We start from the raw sequence: 18,683 nt of genomic DNA on the forward strand, positions 1-18,683 counted from the left end.
CTCCTAGGGCTCTGCCCCACTTCCAGGCGGCCCCTGCCATGTGCCCCTTGATTTTTCAGGGTCCAAAGGGAAAGCAAGGCAAGGCTGGGGCACCAGGACGAAGGGGGATTCAGGTGAGTGACCAGCAGCTTGTCCCCTCCTCTCTGCCTGCCTCCCTCCCTGTCCGCATAACCCCCCTCCCAGAGGCCCTCATCAACTTCTTTTATGTCCCCAGGGCCTACAAGGGCTGCCAGGGCCTCGGGGCGTGGTGGGGAGACAGGGCTCCGAGGGTGTCCCGGGCCCAGATGGGTTTCCTGGCAGGGATGGTCAAGCAGGACAGCAGGTGAGCGGGACTTTGGGTTAACCCTTGGTGTCTCCCTTGGGGACAAGATGTGTTGTTGGGGGGGGGGGGGTTGGGGATGGGGTGGGGTTCTGCCAGAGGCCATGGGCCAGGAGGAACAGGTGTGGAACCTTGGATGGGGCAGAACCAACATATCCAGAAGTTTCCTGCATGGGACCTGGGAATGTGGCCTTTCTGACTACCCATGCCTGTACCCAGAAGGACCCCCCACACCCGCACCCAGGGGATGAGCTTGTGGTTGAAAGTTCCCTCCTCCCCATTTACAACCCCCGCATCTCTCCTTTCACTGGTCCTGCTCTCCTCACGCAGAGCTCGGATGACCTCCCTCCTGGGGTCTGACCTCCACTCCCCCAGGGCCACCCAGAGTTCACCCGGACTATGACACATCCTGCCCCCTTGGCTGCCTTTGTTTCCTGAAACATGAGAGGTCTTCCTTTGCCCTCTTTCTTTACAGGGGGAGCAGGGAGACGATGGGGACCCTGGCCCCATGGGCCCTGCTGGGAAGAGAGGAAATCCAGGTGTGGCCGGCTTGCCTGGAGCACAGGGGCCCCCAGGATTCAAGGTCAGACACCTGTTAAGCCACGTAGCTGCCTTCCCGTCTTTCAACCTTGGTACTAACTATAGTGACACTGATTATAATGCTCACCTGGGCACCTGTGTCCCAGGGCCTGTGTGAAGATGGAGTCCCTGGCTCTGATGTTTCTCTGGGGTCCCTGCCCCAAGCTTGAACCTGACTTGAGGGAAGTCAGGTTTATCCAGGTAGGGGGAAATCTTAGGCCTGTAGAAACCGGCAACCTGTCATTGAGCTGTCCTTGGGCGCCCTCTAGTGGGCCTTTGTGAAACATTGCTGTTGCTTGTAGCCAGGACCCTCTTCCAAAGGGCATCTTTGTAGTAAGTGTTGCCAGCGGGGAGGGGGTGGGGCAGGAGTCCATCTGAACCCAGGCCTACACGCAGAAGGGAAGATTAAGATGGATGAATCAGGCATGGCTCCTCTGGTCTTCCGCAAGCGCCAGGTTTAGCTGGGGAAAGACTGGAACCCTCCGTGGGAACAGCAGGCAGGGGGAGAAGTGGACTTGGCCCAGGGAGGATTGAAACGCGGAGGGAAGGGGAGGTGGCATCCCAGGCAGGAGGAAGGGCTGGAGCAGAGGTGTGGGCGAGGTGGGGGGGGCGGTATTGGCTAACTTCAGGGTCTGCTGGGAGGAAACAGCGAAGAGGAGAGGCGGGGTGGGACCGTGGAGGGCATGTTGGAGCTTGAATTCGAGAGTCAAGAGAGAGGCTTTCCTCTTAAGGAGGCTGAAGTTCTGAGCCCCAGCATCCTGAGAGGTCAGCCGACCCTGTGGCATCACTGTTCTGTCTCTCCTCGGCCCCCCTACCCCTCCCTTAGTACCATTTTCCCTTTTGGTCATTTTGGTGTTTGTTTGTTTTTTTTAAGGGTGAAAGTGGGTTACCGGGACAGCCAGGTCCTCCCGGCAAACGAGGGACAGCGGGTGGAACCGGGCTTCCTGGGAGCCAGGGGGAGCCTGGATCCAAAGGCCAGCCGGTGAGTAAGCCCCAGGGAATACGGATGTTCTCACCCTCACGTGTACACACGCATGTTCACACATGCACACACAGGCCCGGAAGCCTCCCGCCTGCTCTGTGACAAGGGCAGAGTGACACTCTCTCTGAGCCCCAGATACTCCTCTGCCTCCCCTGAGTGGGGGGTGGGGGGGGAGGCTGAGACATGGGATCTGAATGGTCCCTTCAGAATGAGGGAGGTGCATCACGACCTGAACCCGAAATAGCCTCACATCCAATAAAGAAATTCAATCTGTGGTTTAACAAACATCTCGCAAGGAACACTCTGGCCTCAGATGACTTCACTGGAGAATTCTTGTCAAAGTTAAGGGAAGAGGTAATACCGATTCTGCATAAACTCTTCCAGAAAGTTGAAGAGGAGGTAATACTTGTTAGCATATTCTATGAACCTAGGCTGGACATGGCAAGAAATCTCCAGACAAATATACCTCAGAAACATAGATACAGAAATTCTCAACACGATTTTAGAAAAACCAATCTAAGAATGTATTCAAAAGATAGTACATCTAGGGGCGCCGGGGTGGCTTAGTGGGTTAAAGCCTCTGCCTTTGGCTCAGGTCATGGTCTCAGGGTCCTGGGATCGAGCCCCGTATCTGGCTCCCTGCTCATCGGGGAGCCTGCTTCCCCCTCTCTCTCTGCCTGCCTCTCTGCCTACTTGTGATCTCTGTCAAATAAATAAATAAAACCTTAAAAAAAAAAGGTACATCAAGACTAAATGATGTTTATCCCAGGAATGCAAGGATGATATAACGTTTGAAGATAAGTCAGTGTAATGCACCATATTAACAAACTGAGAAAGAAAACAAACCCATTTGATCCTACAGTGGATGCAAGAAAATCACTTGGCGAAATGCAACTCCATTTCTGATAAAAGTGCTCCGTACCCTTGGTAAGGAAAAAGGAACTTCCTCAACTGCGAAGAGGGCATTTGTGAAAAACAGGTGGCCAGTATCATACTTAATAGTGAATGGCTGAATCAGTCAAAGAAGAAACGAGCCGAAGATACTTGTTCTCGCTTCTGTTCAATGTTGTGCTCGCACGTCCCGCCGATGCCATCAGGAATGAAAAATAAAGAAAAGGCACTCACATCAGATAAGAAGAAGTGCATATTTCCATTTGTTGATGAAATTATTGTCTAGAGAGAAAATCCAATGGAATCCACAGTCAAGCTATGAGAACAAGTGACTCCAGCAAGATGGCGGACAGCAGCACAAAGGAGCTGTGTCTCTGTACACCAGCCACCATCAGAACCCAAAATCTAAAAGGCAATACTGTTTATAATAGCAGAAAAATAGGAAATACGTAGAGATACCTGTGACACTAGGTATACAAGACATGTGCATTGAAAAACTGAAAGCATCTCTAAAATCTGCTGGGGAAGACCTAGGTCAATGGAGATGCTATGTTCACTGGTCAAAGACTAAGCATTGTTCAGATGGCCGTTCTCCTCCAGTTGGTGTATGGATCTAACCCAATCCCAATCCCGATCCCGATCCCGATCCCATCAGACCTTTCTCGTGGAAAATAAGAAGCTCTGTCTAATTTATTTGGAAATGCAAAAGGTGTAGAAGAACCAAAGCAAGTTGAAAAGGGAAAAGTTGGGAGGCTCCCGGTGGTTGATTTCAAGACTTTATTATATAGCTACCGTAATCAAGAAGGGAGGGTATTATCATAAATATACTAATAATTGATCAAAGGAACAGCATAGAGAGTTCAGAAATATATTCACAGGTACATGGATAACTGATTTTTGACAAAGTTGCGAAAACAACTCGGTGGATACAGAAGAGTCTTTTCTAGCAAGGATAATGGGAGGCCCTATACCATGTACAGAAGTGAACTCAATCCTAAAATGCTAAAGCTTTTAGGAGGAAGCATAGAAGAAAATCTTGGAGACCTCGGGTTATGCAAAGGTTTCTTCGGTATGACACCACAAGCGTGATCCATTTAAAAAATTGATAAACTGGTCTTTATCAAAGTTGGAATCTTTTGCTCCTCCAAGGGCAGATGCTGTTAAGAGAAATGACAAGACAAGCCACATACTAGGAGAAAGTGAAAATTATGTATCTAATAAAGGATTTGTGTCTGGAATACGTAAGGCACGCTCAAAACTCAATAATGAGAAAAAGAAGCAGCCCAATAAAGAAATGAGGCAAAAGACTGGAGCAGACATCTTGGAGAAGGTTGCACAAATGGAAAATCAGCACATAAAGGAAACTAAGTATCGGTAGTCATGAGGCAAGCGCTCATTAAAGCTGCAGTGAGGTATTACTGCACACCTGTTAGAATGGTAAACATTTAATTGTTTCTGAAGATTTTGTTTATCTGAAAGAGAGAGGGCAAAAGTAGGGGGAGGGGCAGTGGGAGACAAGCTGATGCCCTGCTGAGCAAGGAGCCCGACACGGGGCTTGATCCCAGGACCCCGAGATTAGGACCTGAGCCAAAGGCAGACGCCTCACCAACAGAGCCTCCCAGGCTCCCCAGAAGGGTAAAAATTTTTAAAGACTGAACAGATCAAGTGTTTTCAAGGATATGGAGCCACTGGAGCTCTCCTCCTCTGCTCACGGGAACGTAAAACGGTACAACCGCTTTGGAAACCTGCTGGGCAGTTCCGTTAAAAGTTAAGCATATAATCCAGGCCTCCAGAATCATTCACCCCCAATCACTCCCCGCAGTGACCTCTGTGTGAATATGAGCAAGTTCCTGCCCTCTGAGAGCCTCAGTGTTCTCATCTGTGAACAGGGCGTGTTGTGCCTCCCTGGGCGGAAGTCGGAACACACATGCGTGGTGGTCCCTGCAGAGCCCCCGGCACGTAGAGCCGCACAGTTAATGGGCTGATTTCTGAGGGACACGGTCCTTGATAGGCTTTCCCATGGGTGGGGAAGAGCCTGTGGGTCCTCTCATTCTCTTCCTTGAAGACCTGGGACAGGAGGTCCTAAGCGTTCTAGAGCCTTCCTCATGGAATCCCTGAGCTGGCCTCCACTGTCTCGTGCGACAGAGGGCACAGGCCCGTGCCCCCTCCGAGCCCCCTCCGAGCCCAGGCTGACCGGTGTCTAGCGTGTGAGCTGTCTACACTCATCTGGTTGCCTGGGGATGGAGTCGGTGATGTCTGTGGGAGGAGGCAGGCCCAGGGGGCCCGCGTGATTGGCTGGACATCGTTGTGCTGGCCCGACTTACCCCACGTCGTTCCGCTCTCCCCGCAGGGTGACTCTGGTGAGATGGGCTTCCCAGGAATGGCTGGCCTCTTCGGACCCAAGGTACAAATTCCCACTCTGGCCTGCTCCTATTGGGGTCCCATCCACCCACTCCCTGGTTTGTTTCTCCATGTGCTCGCTCGACAAAGATTTCTTGAGCTCTCACGGTGTGGGCTGGAAAGCCTCCAGAATCAAGCAGGGACATCCTTGGTCCCCAGAACTCACCTTCCAACAGACCTAGGTTTTAAGCCTGGCTCAGTTGACCTGCTCTGTGCATTAGGCAAGTTACTTTGTATCTCCAAGCCTCAGTTTTGTCAGCTGTAAAATGGGTATGATAACCATAGAGGGTTATAACCCTGAAGTCAGAGTGGAGGCTTACACCATGCAGCAAAGACCCTGCACACTGATTCCTGCTTGGTAATTGTGGACATTTGTTACTCTCCCTGGAACCTCTCTTGAAAGGGAGGGCAAAGTGTGACCAGCCCCCAGGGGGCATGGAGCTGCTGGAGCTCCGGCCCAATGGCCGCCCAGACACAAGATAGCCCTTCCTCTGCCTCCCACAGGGCCCCCCAGGAGACATTGGCTTGAAAGGCATCCAGGGCCCGCGGGGGCCCCCTGGCTTGATGGTGAGTCCTCTCGTGGTCTGTCCTAGCGGGGACAGTCGCCCAGGCCCAAGGCTGGCCAGCCGTCCGCTGGGTGGACGCCTGCTCTGCTCCTCCTGCTCCTTCTGGCTTGAGCCCCCTCCGCCCACAGCCTCCATCCCCAGCCATTCCTTGCTTCTGCCGGTCCTGCCAACTGGGCTGCCATCCAGCTCATTTCACCTGCTCCCCTCTCCCCGCTCATTGCCCCCCGACAAGGCACACAGGAGGGGCCCAGAACGTGCACGGCTGTGCCCCTGCTTGAGGGAGTCTCCCTTCTGTCGCCCTGGGACACTCAGGCTGCTGTCTCCTCTCCTGTCCCTGGGACTCTGTTCCCCAGACCCCGGAATGAAGACACACAAACCTTTGTCTCTCCTTTAGGGAAAGGAAGGCATCATTGGGCCCCTCGGAATCCTGGGACCTTCGGGACGCCCGGTACGTGTCGGGAGCTGGCCGGGAAGACCACAGGGACGAGCTTGTCTCTGTGACCCAGGGCCGGCTCAAGACTCAGTTTCTGCATCTTGGAAATAGAACTTCCTCTCTGAGTCCTCTCTTATGGGGCCTGTGATTTATTGCAGGGTCCAAAGGGTGACAAAGGCAGCCGAGGGGACTTGGTGAGTTGAGGGGCTGGGGGAGGGCAGTGCTTCAGGGGGTGGGGGAGAGGAGGATTGGGGGAGGGTTGGAGGGCAGAGCTCAGCCCACTTCCCTGACTGTTTCTCTCTGCTTCTGTCCTCCTCCAGGGACTGCAAGGTCCGAGGGTGAGTGGGCTGGGGTATGGGGGCTGGTGGGCTGGAGGAGTGGGGCAGGGTGGGCACTCTGGCTCCCCTACCCATGCCCACTGATGTCCTCAGGCATGTTCTTTCCCTCTGGACCTCAATCATCCATCGGTACCCCTCTGTACTGGGGGCATCACTGTCCCTGGGTTTGGGTCTCCTCCAGGAGGTCTGGGGTAGGGAAGGTTTAGGGTCTTTACCCAGGGCCTCACTGTTCTTCTCTTCCTCCAGGGTCCTCCTGGTCCCAGAGGGCGGCCTGGCCCACCGGTAGGTACTTGTGCTCAGTGCCCCTGGAACTCTAGGGCAGGAGGCAGAGCTTGGAGTGAGACCCAGGGCTTTGCAGGCAGATGCTCGTCTTGGCCCTGACCTCACAAGCTTCCCCAGACTTCTAGGAGAGCGTAGAGCGGCCCTGGCCGGACTAAGCCTCCAGAAGAGCAGAGACCAGTTTTGCACATCCTCTCATGCCTGGATGGCCCCTCCAGACTCCTGACAGCCCCTGGGACCCCCACACCCAGTTCCTCTCAAATAGTCACTGAGCCTCTTCTTTTGCAGGGTCGGCCAGGGAGCCCTATTCACTTTGTAAGTTGGAGAATGTGCTTTTTTGCCTATTGGGGGTAAGGCCTGGGAGGGCAGGAGGCGGTTGGCAGCTGACCTTTCTGGGTCACCATAGCTAGACCCCTAAGCTAGGCCCAGGATTGCCTGTGAACTTTTGTCCTTCCATCCCGGGCCCTGGACTTTGCAGCAGCAGAAAGAGCCCAGAGGCAGAGAGTAGGGAACCCAGGTTTTAGGCACCCCTGACCTTGAACCCGGGAGCTGCTTCGGTGGTTGGGGTCCTGGTCCTGTCACTGTCCTTGGAACAGATCAGCTGATTGCCGAGGGTCTAAACAGGTTCTGGTGTCAATTCAAGCTTGGGGGGTGGGTAGGTGTTCCCCATACGAAAGAGTACTTGGGGGACAGCAGCTGGGCACCCTATAGTTCAACTCAGTTCTGACACTGTGCACCAGGACGAAGGGTTAGACCCTACGAGGTCCCAATCCTGCAGGGCTCCTTCCCCATCCTGCCCCGCCCAGATGCCTGCTTGTCACCGGCGCCTCTGACCGACGGAGGGTCCCACACCCCTCACTGGTGTGAGGCTGCTAGAGCCGCTCTTAGGTCAGAGAAAACGTTTCACTTACTAGCTTACTGGTTTCTTATAAAAAACACCACCACCTCAGGAACAGCCAGATGGAAGACAGGCACAGGGCAAGGCACGAGGCAGGGGCTCTCAGAGCTCCCAAGCCCTCTCCAGGCAGCCGCTCCCCACAAACCTCCATGGGGTCACCGCCTGGTAAGCCGTCCGAATACCAGCCTTTAGGATTCTCACGGCGGCTTCATTACGTAAGCGTGATGGATGGATCATTGGCCACGGGTAAGGGACGCCACTGCCATCCCTTCTCCCGCCCCCCGGGAGTGAGGGGTCCGGACGGAAGGTTCCCACCCACCTCTCACAAGGTTGCTTCCCTGGGCAAGCTCTCCTTTGGTTACTCAGAGGCTTTCCAGGAGTCACCTCATTAGGGTGACAGAAGACTTTTCTCAGGTTTGGGGAGTTTGGTGCCACGAAGAGGGTCAAAGACCAAATCTCTTTTTCTTACAAATCACAATATCACAGGGTCTTCTCCCCCCAGATTCTGAGTCCAGAGAGGGTCGGGCAAGGGGGCAGACTGGAGGAGGGAGGCTGCGTTGCTCCCTGGTGGGAACCAGCCTGAACGTATGGCCCCTCCTAAGACCCCCTGCTCAGAGGCCCCTCCCCCGTTACCACTGCCCCTGCTGAGGATTATAGTCAGGCCCTGACAGCGCGTCCCCCCCCTTTTGCCCCCCAGTGGCCAAGGGAAACCCAGCAGGAGGAGCCCTTGGGCCATGAGCCCCTCAGATTCTCTGCGCTTCTCAGCTCTCAGCTTCCCACTGTCTGACCCCCAAGTATCATCCATGAAAATGAACGGACAGCCCTGGCCTCGCCTCCACCCCCTCCCTAGCCCTTCTCATCACTAAGGAAGTCAGACGGCTCAGGGAAAGTGAAGAGATCCAAACAAAACCCTTTCCCTCTTTAAAAAATAAATAAATAAAAGGAAAATTTGAGGATTTTAAATTTTGTGCACAGTAGCGGACATACTGAATGTTTGTGGCAGGCGGACACCGTTAGGCGTGCTCCCTCTGGATTAGCTCACTGATTCCTCTCAAGGTTCTGAGAGTTACGGTCATGCCCATTCTCAGGATACTGACGCAGAGAGACTGTAAGCACCCTGCCCAGGTCCTGCAGTCACCAAGTAGCAAGGCTGATATTTGAACTTGAGAAATCCCTCTCGCGTCTGGACTCTGGATCACTTGGGCTTTACCCAACATCAGAGTCTCCCTGTCACTGTGTTCACAGTAAGACCGCTTCTGGCAAGCCCCATGCTAGGGGTAGAGGTGCAGGTGTGGGACGGTTACTCAGAGAAAGGGGCCGCCCCCAGCCTGGGGGGGCGAGAGCACCTGAAAAGAGTTCCTGCGGAAGTGGGCATCTGTAAGATAAATATAGGGCAGGGCTTTTCAACAGCAGCACTTGTGGACATTTAGGGACCAGATGATTCTTTGGTCCCCTGTGAGTGATCGCAGGATGTTTGGCAGCATCCCTGGCCTCTACCCGCTAGATGTCAGGAGCACCCCCTCCTCCAGTTTTGACAGCCAAGAAGTCTCCAGATGTAACCAAATATCCTCTACAGGGCAAGATTGCCCGTGATTGAGAACCTCCAGAATAGTAGATAGACAGATGGAGCAATGGAGGGAAAGAAGAATGTTTCAGGTGATACAAGCAGCACGTGCAAAGGCCCTGTGGTCAGATAGAGCATGGTGCTTAGCAACTTAGCAGTATATTGGTGTGTCTGGTGCATAGAACATATGTGCGCAAAGGAAGAGAGGCTGGGCCAGAGGCCACAGTACTCAGGCCAGGTCTTGTAACCACGTGGAGGAAAAAGGGAGAGAAAAGGTCAGCTCTGACTCTCTTTATAAGTGGAGGAAGGACAAAGAGTTGCACAGAAGGCAGGTGACTTGGCCACTGGGCTAAGATCCTTGGTCTCCTTCTTAGTGAGTCCCAGGGGATCCTGGGGTGGTGGGGGGGTAGAATACACACCCTGTCATCTCTTTGCACAGCAGCAAGATGACCTGGGAGCAGCTTTCCAGACGTGGATGGACACACATGGAGCACTGAAAGCAGAGGTACCCTGAGACTGCTGCCCACATGGGATCCCTCCCTGGGGGAGACAGAAGGGACGGCTCTCGAGTGGTCAGTGCCCTCCATGTGGCCTGCCCCCAAGAGTTCCATAGCTCATCGGTTCCCTGAGCCGGAGGCTAGACAAGGTTGGCGCTGTGTCAGCTCTCTTAGGATTTGTGGTCCAGGGAGAGGGCAGCCCAGAAGAACCTGCTGACTACCTCCCATCCTAGGTGGTTGGTGGAAAGACCACCTCCACTGGTTGCTTCTGGAGGGATTTGAGGCCACTGCCTCGTGTCCTCTCCCCTCCCATGACAGCCCCCACCCCATTCCTGGTCCCCAGTTCCCTTATCTGTCAAGTGGAGGGAGCCCTGTCACGCCCCTAGGAACTCAGGGACATCTCCTGAGTAGCAAGAACTTGGGGCTGTGGTGGCTAAGACCCTTGGGCCGGGCCAAGATCTCAGGGGCTGGTGACCCCCCTCTCTCTCTTCACGACAGGGTTACAACCATCCGGACCGGCTGGTGCTGGACCAGGGAGGGGAGATCTTTAAAACCTTACACTACCTCAGCAACCTCATCCAGAGCATTAAAATGCCCCTGGGCACCAAAGAGAACCCCGCCCGGGTCTGCCGGGACCTCATGGATTGTGAGCAGAAGATGGTGGACGGTATGAGGGCCCGTGGGGTCTGAAGAGAGAGCTTTCTGCCCCTGGGGATGGGGCAGGCGGGGCAGGGGAGTGCCAGGAGGGGCTGGGCAGAGGGACCGGTCACGTCTTGGCTCCCTGGGACCAAGTTTCTGTCCTTGGGGAGGCAGACACGCCAGCAGTCCCTTACCTGCTCAACAGCCACTGAGCCTCACAATATGGCGGACCTTGTGCCTCCTGGAGTGTGGGCAAGTGGTTTTGCCCTTTCAAAGCCCACAGATCTGCAAGCTGGGGACAACCATTTCAGGGCAAGGAAACAAGAGCTTGGGCAGAGCAAGCTCCCAAGGGCCGGGAGGATACAGGGGCTGGGGGAGGGGGCTGTCATGTATGCCCTGAGAGCCAGGAGTTCCCCCCCTTTCTGCCACACCTCTTCCCTTCACTGGCAAGAAGGTGGACCAGCATCTGGTTGTCCCAGTCTTTCAGCTGTGGGGCCTTTGGCTTCCTCGGAAGCCCTGTGAGGGAACCAGATGCCAGCATAGTGCCCAGCAAGTGGGGGAACGGCTTTACCGTCCTCCCCAGACAAGCCCCTAAGAGGAGCACTAGTCTTGGTGGGGGGTAGCATCCATCAACTAGATGAACCCTAAATCCTTGGGGCTGGTCATTCAGTCTCTCTCCGGCCTCAACTGTCCCCTCTGTAAAATGGACCCTTGACAGTAGCAGCACGGGCAAGCACTCAGCCGCGTGGCCCCTCCAGGGGCTCTGCCAGCTGTGAGCTCTGCCCAGAGCTTCCCCTTCCATCTCAGTGGCTCCTGGAATCCTTATCTGCTCCCTCTCCTGACGTCAGGCCCAACTGGGGCTCAGCGGGTCCCAAGGTTTTGGGGTCCACCTGCAGAACGGGGCCCTGGGCTCCCCTGCCTCACACACCTGTACTATCCCCCCTCCACGTCTCCTGCAGGTACGTACTGGGTGGACCCAAACCTTGGCTGCTCATCGGACACCATCGAAGTTTCCTGCAACTTCACCCATGGTGGGCAAACGTGTCTCAAGCCCATCACGGCCTCCAAGGTACATGTCCGCACCCCCATCTGCTGCCCACGGGCCCTCTCCATGCCCACCTGGCCCTGGGCCACCACCTGCCCAAGTTTCGGTCTGAGCCTCGACCATCCTGCTGCACTTCTTCTTTGTGATCCTTGGTTTTCTCACCTACAAATCAGGGGCTGAATTGTTCTAAATCCATGGTTTCTACACCATTCCGTGATGCATGATATTAATGGTTTTTGTTTCAAATAGAACTTTCTGCTCCATACCTAAAACATAGTTGGCCACGCTGGCCAAGCATGGAGAACCAGGAACCATCCGTGCAAACTAAGTCATGGCGCCCAAGACGTGTATGCAGGTTTAGCTGATGTTCAATGCCTACTTTGCGCGTGCCTGTCTCGGGGCTGAGCGCTTGAGGTGGCTTAGGGCCACTCAACAGCAAACCAGGGTGGCCGTGGGCAGTGAGGCACCCCATAGTGGACTGTAGGTCTGTAGGGATGGCAAGTCCTCCATGTGGGAGGATTTAGGCTCCAGGGAGAGGAGCCCCCTGCCCATAGGGGAGGCGGGGACCCAGACACCCAACCTATCCCATCAGCCCTACTGGGGAGGCTCTAGGAGGTGTCTGAGCCTAACTGGGTCAGACCCAGGATTTGAGAATCTCTATGTGGGCCCACTGGTCAGCAAGTCTTGCTGGGTTCCTACCATGTGCCAGACACTGGGATTCAACAGGAAACACAGTAGCCTCACCAAGGAACACCCACCAGCCAGGTCCTGTCCCCCCTGACACTGACGCTGAGCCAGACCCCTGCAACAGATTGGGGAGACCACAGTTGGCACCTGCACGGGTGACCATCCCCATCAGAAACAATGACCAGCCTATAAATTTTGAACGTGGGGGCTGGACCAGCCCTTGTGGATCTTACTATGATCACAAGATGCCCCTCACGATGAAGAAACTTGGAAAAAATAAAGATTTGTTAATTATGGGATGTGGAAACTACACAGCATACTGGGGACCACCTAGCCAGGTTGCTGGGGAAGAGAGAGAGAGAGTGCATAAGCCTCGGGCTCTGCTGTTTTTGGGGTCCAGGGTCAGGGCCTAAGGGCTTCCTGGGCTCACTCTTAATTGGTGAATTGAAAACATAAGAATGGGAATTTAAAGCACAGGAAGAGGGGAAAAAAAAAATGGCCCAAATGGCCAGCACTGGCAATCTTGAAGTTTAAAACAAAGGAGGCTCAGTGTGGGGAGGCAGTTGGGCTCTTCATCTGGCCCGTGGCGGGCAAAGCGTTTATTTAAGATCACAGGCTTTCGGGTGGATGCCTAGGCAATCAAAGCTTCAATCAGGCCCTTGCATCACACAAAGGAAAACCAACCGTCCGGGCTCTCGGGGCACCCACTGAAGCCATGAATCCCGTTCTTGTTTGAGGTCACTGCCATTTCTGGCATCTTGGGACTTAGGAAGGGTTGGGGAGGCCACTTCTCATTTCTCCCGCACTTAAAGAGCCTCTTGGTCTTGGGCTAGTTCCTCTTCCTCTCCGGGCTTTAGGATCCCAACTCAGCTCCAGAGACAACCACCCAGGCTGTCGGGGGTAGATCAGGTGACTGAGGACTCTTGTAGATCTGGCTGTGCCCTCAGGCAGCCCTTGGTGCTTTTCCTTCCTCATCACTCCTTGGCTGTGGACTGGTTCGCACAGACCTCGGTTTCCCTGTGTTGTCTCAAGTGGGCACACATCTGAGAACAAAGCTGGGAAATGCTTACTGGGAAAGAGCGTCTCCCTGTACCCACCAGAGAGAGGGGAGGGTTTCCAAGAGGCCCGGCCGGCCGGCCTGGCCCTTCCTCACTGCTGTGTCTGCTGCAGGTCGAGTTTGCTGTCAGCCGGGTCCAGATGAATTTCCTGCACTTGCTGAGCTCTGAGGTGACACAGCATATCACCATCCACTGCCTTAACATGACCGTGTGGCAGGAGGGCACTGGGCGGACCCCGGCCAAGAAGGCTGTGCGTTTCCGGGCCTGGAATGGGCAGATCTTCGAAGCAGGGGGTCAGTTCCGGCCAGAAGTATCAATGGATGGCTGCAAGGTAACCTTGGGGCCCCTCATGGACCCCTCATGTGCAGACAAGTTGAACAGATGCGTTTTTATTATAAAATAGTATGTAACAGTTTAATACTTACTGGTATATTACATCAGTATATTAGTATCATCTAGTATATTGTATTAGTAAATTTGAGTAAATACATATAATTTTTATCTTTGTGTAGTAATTTTATTATAACAGTTTTATAAAATCACTTGTATTCACCGTCCTTTCTGGGAAACTTCAGAGAGGAGATCTGGCTGATAAAAATTCCATAGGCTGTTAACTTGCAAGCCTTCTTGTTGAAGAATGTATATCGATTCTCTCTGCCTACCCTCCCTGCCCTGGCCAGGCTAATTTCTTCTTTTAATATTTTTGGTTATTTTTTAAATACCTGAGATTGGGGGGGTTGTTGGTGGAGAGGGAGTCAGAAAGTTGTCCAGAAAACTAGTTTTGTAAGATTAAACAAAACTAGTAATACGCAGTGTGAGTGAAGATGTGGGGAGACCAACAGTCTTGCAGAAAGCTATTTGGAAGAAAACTGGTAGAGGCTTTTGGGGTAGTCATTGTAGAAATACAGGGATACCCCAGAGATATCGTGGTTTTGGTTCCAGACTGCTGCAACCATGTGAATATTGCAATAAAGCAAGTCTAATTTTTTGGTTTCCCAGTGCATGTAGGCGTCGTGTTTACATTATACTGTAGTCTATTAAGAGTGCAACAACATCGTGCCTAAAAAAACAATGTGCATATCTTAATTAAAAAAATGCGTCACCAATCAAAAATGCTATCCGTCATCTGAGCTTTCAGTGAGTCATAATCACAGACCACAGGCCGCCAAAACACATGTGAAAATGCTGAAAAAGTTTGAAATGCTGCGAGAATTATCAAAGTATGATGCAGAGACGTAGTGAGCTGTTCGAACAAGGACACTGACGCTTGATGCAGGATGGCCACTAACTTTCAGTTTGTCAGAAACACAACATCTGGGGAGCTCAGGAAAGCACAGTGCAATGAAACGAGGTTATGCCCACATATCCAGCGTATATGCAGAGCCTCAGAAAGTACGTGTCCTTCCATCCGGCTGCTTCTAAAATCTGTTCTAGGGGACCAAGGAGAGGAGAAGAGCGTGCACAGAGGTTTAGCCAGAATGATACTGATCATAGCATTCCCTACCTGCATAGACACAGTGGCAGCAGTCTAAAGAGGACGAATACAGGTCTTTGCTACAGTGAAATGCTATGTGCCTGGTACAAAGGGTGGGAAAGCTGACAGGGACATGCGCACCTAGATGACGTGGGTCGTGATGGCTTCACGTGTACCCTTTCCTTCTCCACTCAGGTCCAGGATGGCCGCTGGCACCAGACGCTTTTCACCTTCCGGACCCAGGACCCCCAGCAGCTGCCCATCGTCAGCGTGGACAACCTCCCTCCTGCCTCCTCAGGGAAGCAGTACCGAATCGAAGTTGGACCTGCGTGCTTCCTCTGACCTCTGACCTCCTGGCTCCTCTAGGCCTCGATGGGGAGGGAAGAGGAGGAGGAGGCAAAAAGGAGGGGACCTAGGGGCACGTGGGCCCAGGAGAGGCAGCTCACCTGCCCGGGGATCCTTGGGTAGGCCTCAGCTGTTGTCTGCCCGGTAGAAGTGGCTGGAGGGGGGCGGGTGGCAGGGGACTGGGTATCCCTGGGACCAACTCAGTGAGCCCAGCTCAGCCCTAAAGACCAACCAAAGAGCCAGCCAGAGCGAGCCGGGCCTGCAAGCCGCCTGAGCCCTGCGGCCTGTCTCCCAGCTCTGCGGCCACCCCCTGCCCTCCCCAGCTTCCTGCCCAAAGAGCCCCCACGTTCCAGCCAGCTCAAGGGGAGGGGCCATCCCGCCAGCTGGACCCTGCCAGGGAGCTTTGATGTGCAATATTAGAGAGGAGACATGAAAAAGGAGAAAAGGAAAGAAAGAAGTATATATATTTTATTTAAACAAACACAAAGAAGGTGCATTACTATTTTTTCACCTGAGAAAGAGGTGAGAGGAGCAGCCAGAGGGTGGGAAGCAGTGGAGGCCGAGAGGGGGGCGGTGCGACCCCCAGGGCAGGAAGCAGTGGAGGCCAAGTGCCACCCCCAGGGCAGGGTGGGGGGGGTGCTCGTGCTAGCTACCTCCCACTGTGAAATTGATGGTGCTCGTTGTCTTGTAGCTTCTGTGATTTTTTTAAGGAACAAAAGAAAACCTATTTAAGATTCTGAAGGTGCTACCGTTTATGCCACAGACTTTGAAGAACCATTGCGATGTGGGTTATCGTCCACATTCTCCTCTCTCCTCCAAATGACAAAGTTTGGAGACTCTAAAAGTGTTCCTAGTGTCCCCCTTGTGCTCATTAGGTAATCGACTACGTGTGGGGAGGGGAAGGAAAAAGGAAGGAAAAAAAAAATGTAAAGCCAAAAAAAAAAAAAAAAAAAAGGGAAAAAACCCCAAAAAACAAACAAACAAAAAAACAACCTGCCAGAAACAGAAGCAGAAAAGATTTACCTTTTAATTTATGGACTTTGAAATGTTTGTCCTTTTAAGGCAAGGGGAGGCCTGAGCATGAAGGATTTGGCCTTGGCCTGTCATGACCCTAGAGGGAAGTTAGGCTTATCTTGGAAGGTGGGATCTAGACTGGAGCACCGTGGGAGAAGCCTGGACCTTGAAGAAACCAGCTGTAAGGGCGGTGTTGGGTCGGCGCTGGCCTTGGAGATAGAATGTCAATTTGGAGCCATCTTACAAGGCCCCGGACCATTCCCTAAGATCCTCCCTTCCAGGAGCTTGTCCCTTCCAAGATATGGCCATCACTCTTGCTTTTCCATCATCATTAAACCCTCCAGAGACCTGGTGTCATTAGCTCCAAGTGTAAATGGGGGCCGAGGAGAAAAAGTAATGATGGGGATCTTGGGGTTCAGCATGATGGGGAGAGTCCGTGTTATCTGAGTTACCCTCTATCGGAGAACCAGTCAGCACCCAGGTGGGATTTTGAGGTTATTTTAAGTATGGAATTATTTTTCTAGAAGGGGAAATTTTATGTGAATGTCTATTTGTGTCTTGTTTTTTATTTGTTTTGTTTTGTTTTGTTTCCTTCTAAAGTTGTGTCTCTTTGAGAATTGGATTTGATTTTCATTATTTAATACCTCAGCCCGGCCCACCTTCCCCTCCAGACACTACTTCCGGTTATGCCTCGCCCCCCCCCCCCCCCCCCCCCCCCCCCCGCCCCAGCACCGACGCTCCCCATGGAAGTGTGTTGCAGCAGCTCGGGCCTCATCTCAGCCCTCGCTTCCCCGCACCCCCCACCCCTGCCAGTCGCCACCTGGCCTCTGTCTTGTTCTCGGGATTTTCTGCTGTCCTTGTTGATGTCTGTCCACATGTCAGTGTGTTAAACCCCCAGTGGGGTCTGTTACTCCTTTTCCCTTCTGGATTTTAAATAAATATTTAAAACTGAGGCAATGGAAGGATGTATCTGTGGTTGTGTGCTTCTTCGAAAAGCCCAGAGGGAGGTTTCTGGCCCGTCTGGAGAGAAACGATGCCCAGAGGATGCTGCTTCCCCCAAAGGAGGTGGGTAGGGGGAGGTCCTGGCACCAGGGGGTGGGGTCTAGGCTCCATGGCACATCGGTTTCTTAGAGTTGCTATAACCGTACCACAAACCTGGAGGTTTAAAACAGCAGAAATGCATTCTTTCCCAGTTTGGGAGGCTGGAAGTCTGAAATCCAAGCGGTGGCAGCTCCATGATTCCTCTGATGCTTCTTGGAGAGGTCCCTCACCTCGGCCAGCTTCTGGTGGCCGGGGCATTCCTTGGCCTCTCTCTGCGCGGCTCTGTGTTCCCCTCTTTTTATAAGGACACTAGTCCTCCTGGATGAGACCCACCCTAATGAGCTCATCTTGGCTCGATTACATCTGCAAAGACCCTATTCCCATGTGAGGCCACGTTCACAGGTAATAAGCTTAGGCCTTCAACAAGGCTTTTGGGGGACACAATGCAACCCGTGACACACAGGGAGGAGGTATATTGAGGTTAACATGAGTCATTCCTTTTTTTTTTTTAAGTGGAGTAACATACACAGAAGACACCATTCATCACGTAATATATTCACCCTGTACAACCTGTGCAACCGTCTAGCTCCAGAACATTCTCATCACCCCCAATGGAAGTACCTGTGAAGCAGTCACTCTTCGTTCCCCTCTGCCCACGCCCCTCGAAAACCACTACCCTGCCTTCTGACTTTGCCTACTGTGGCTATCTCACATAAAAAGAATCCTATTTCAGATTGACGGAATCCTGTTTTGCAGCTGGAAAGTTCAGCCAACTCAGTGTCTTCTCCCCACCACCACCCCGAAATCTCCCAACAGATTTTTTTATGACTCACTTCATCCCTTTTTATGACTCGCTAATATTCCACCATATGGTGGTACCACTTTTGATTAACCATTCACGCACTGATGGACTTTTGGGTTGTTTCCATCTGGAGACGCCTGTGAACAGTGCCTGAACAGTGCCTCAACATGAGCGTTTCTTACCTATGAGATTCTTTTTTTTTTTTTTTTTAAGATTTTATTTATTTAACAGAGAGAGACAGCGAGAGAGGGAGCACAAAGCAGGAGAAGTGCGAGAGGGAGAAGCAGGCTCCCCGCGGAGCAGAGAGCCCAATGTGGGGCTCGATCCCAGGACCTTGGGATCACGCCTGAGCTGAATGCAGCCACCCAGGCGCCCTGAGATTCTTGCGAGAGACCACGACAACACCTGCCTTGGAGGGAGTGAGAGATAGTTAGCCAGATTTAGCAAGCAGGCCCCTATACAGGGCCATGCAGATAAATTTGAATTTCAGATACACAATGGCTATTTTTTTTTTTTAACACAGGTATGCCCCCATGCGATATCTGGGACATACTAGGACATATTTATACCTGCCGGATCTGGAACGTGTATCTCCCGGCCTTTGGTTTGGAGTTCTTCCTTTCTGAGCTTGGTCCTCCCACCCCGGGACCTTGAATAAACCAGAGGTTTGCTGCCCTTCTCCCAGAGGAGAAAGAACAAATCATAGGCCCTTGTGTTCAGAGCCAGAATTGTATTTAATTTGAAAGCTGTGCTGTAAGTTTCCAGGTTTTCCAGTCATCATTGCCCGTGCAGTTGGGCCTCTCCCTGCCCCGGCACCCTGGCCCCTGGCCCA

General features: G+C 53.0%; 1 protein-coding gene across 5 annotated transcripts in view; it reads left to right on the forward strand.

Annotated features, from left to right (window-relative positions):
- The window catches only part of COL27A1 (collagen type XXVII alpha 1 chain), a 136,558-nt gene extending 119,588 nt beyond the window's left edge, over positions 1-16,970 (forward strand). For 3 of the 5 annotated variants that reach the window (XM_004747870.3, XM_045081773.1, XM_045081775.1), the window contains 16 exons: positions 60-113; positions 215-322; positions 795-902; positions 1,773-1,880; positions 5,122-5,175; positions 5,676-5,738; positions 6,132-6,185; positions 6,329-6,364; positions 6,491-6,508; positions 6,755-6,790; positions 7,076-7,102; positions 9,689-9,754; positions 10,245-10,413; positions 11,345-11,454; positions 13,288-13,506; positions 14,845-16,970. In XM_004747870.3, coding sequence (XP_004747927.1) covers positions 60-113; positions 215-322; positions 795-902; positions 1,773-1,880; positions 5,122-5,175; positions 5,676-5,738; positions 6,132-6,185; positions 6,329-6,364; positions 6,491-6,508; positions 6,755-6,790; positions 7,076-7,102; positions 9,689-9,754; positions 10,245-10,413; positions 11,345-11,454; positions 13,288-13,506; positions 14,845-14,991 — 1,377 coding nt within the window. In that variant the 3' untranslated portion in view covers positions 14,992-16,970. Of the gene's footprint in view, positions 1-59; positions 114-214; positions 323-794; positions 903-1,772; positions 1,881-5,121; positions 5,176-5,675; positions 5,739-6,131; positions 6,186-6,328; positions 6,365-6,490; positions 6,509-6,754; positions 6,791-7,075; positions 7,103-7,737; positions 8,637-9,688; positions 9,755-10,244; positions 10,414-11,344; positions 11,455-13,287; positions 13,507-14,844 lie in introns of those variants that run through there. The other 2 variants (XM_045081774.1, XM_045081776.1) reach the window with 2 other exon arrangements.
- The last annotated feature ends 1,713 nt before the right edge of the window (positions 16,971-18,683 follow it).

The sequence above is a fragment of the Mustela putorius genome, unplaced genomic scaffold (assembly GCF_011764305.1).
Source record: "Mustela putorius furo isolate JIRA1106 unplaced genomic scaffold, ASM1176430v1.1 tig00000580_pilon_pilon_pilon, whole genome shotgun sequence".
Classification (NCBI taxonomy): domain Eukaryota; kingdom Metazoa; phylum Chordata; class Mammalia; order Carnivora; family Mustelidae; genus Mustela; species Mustela putorius.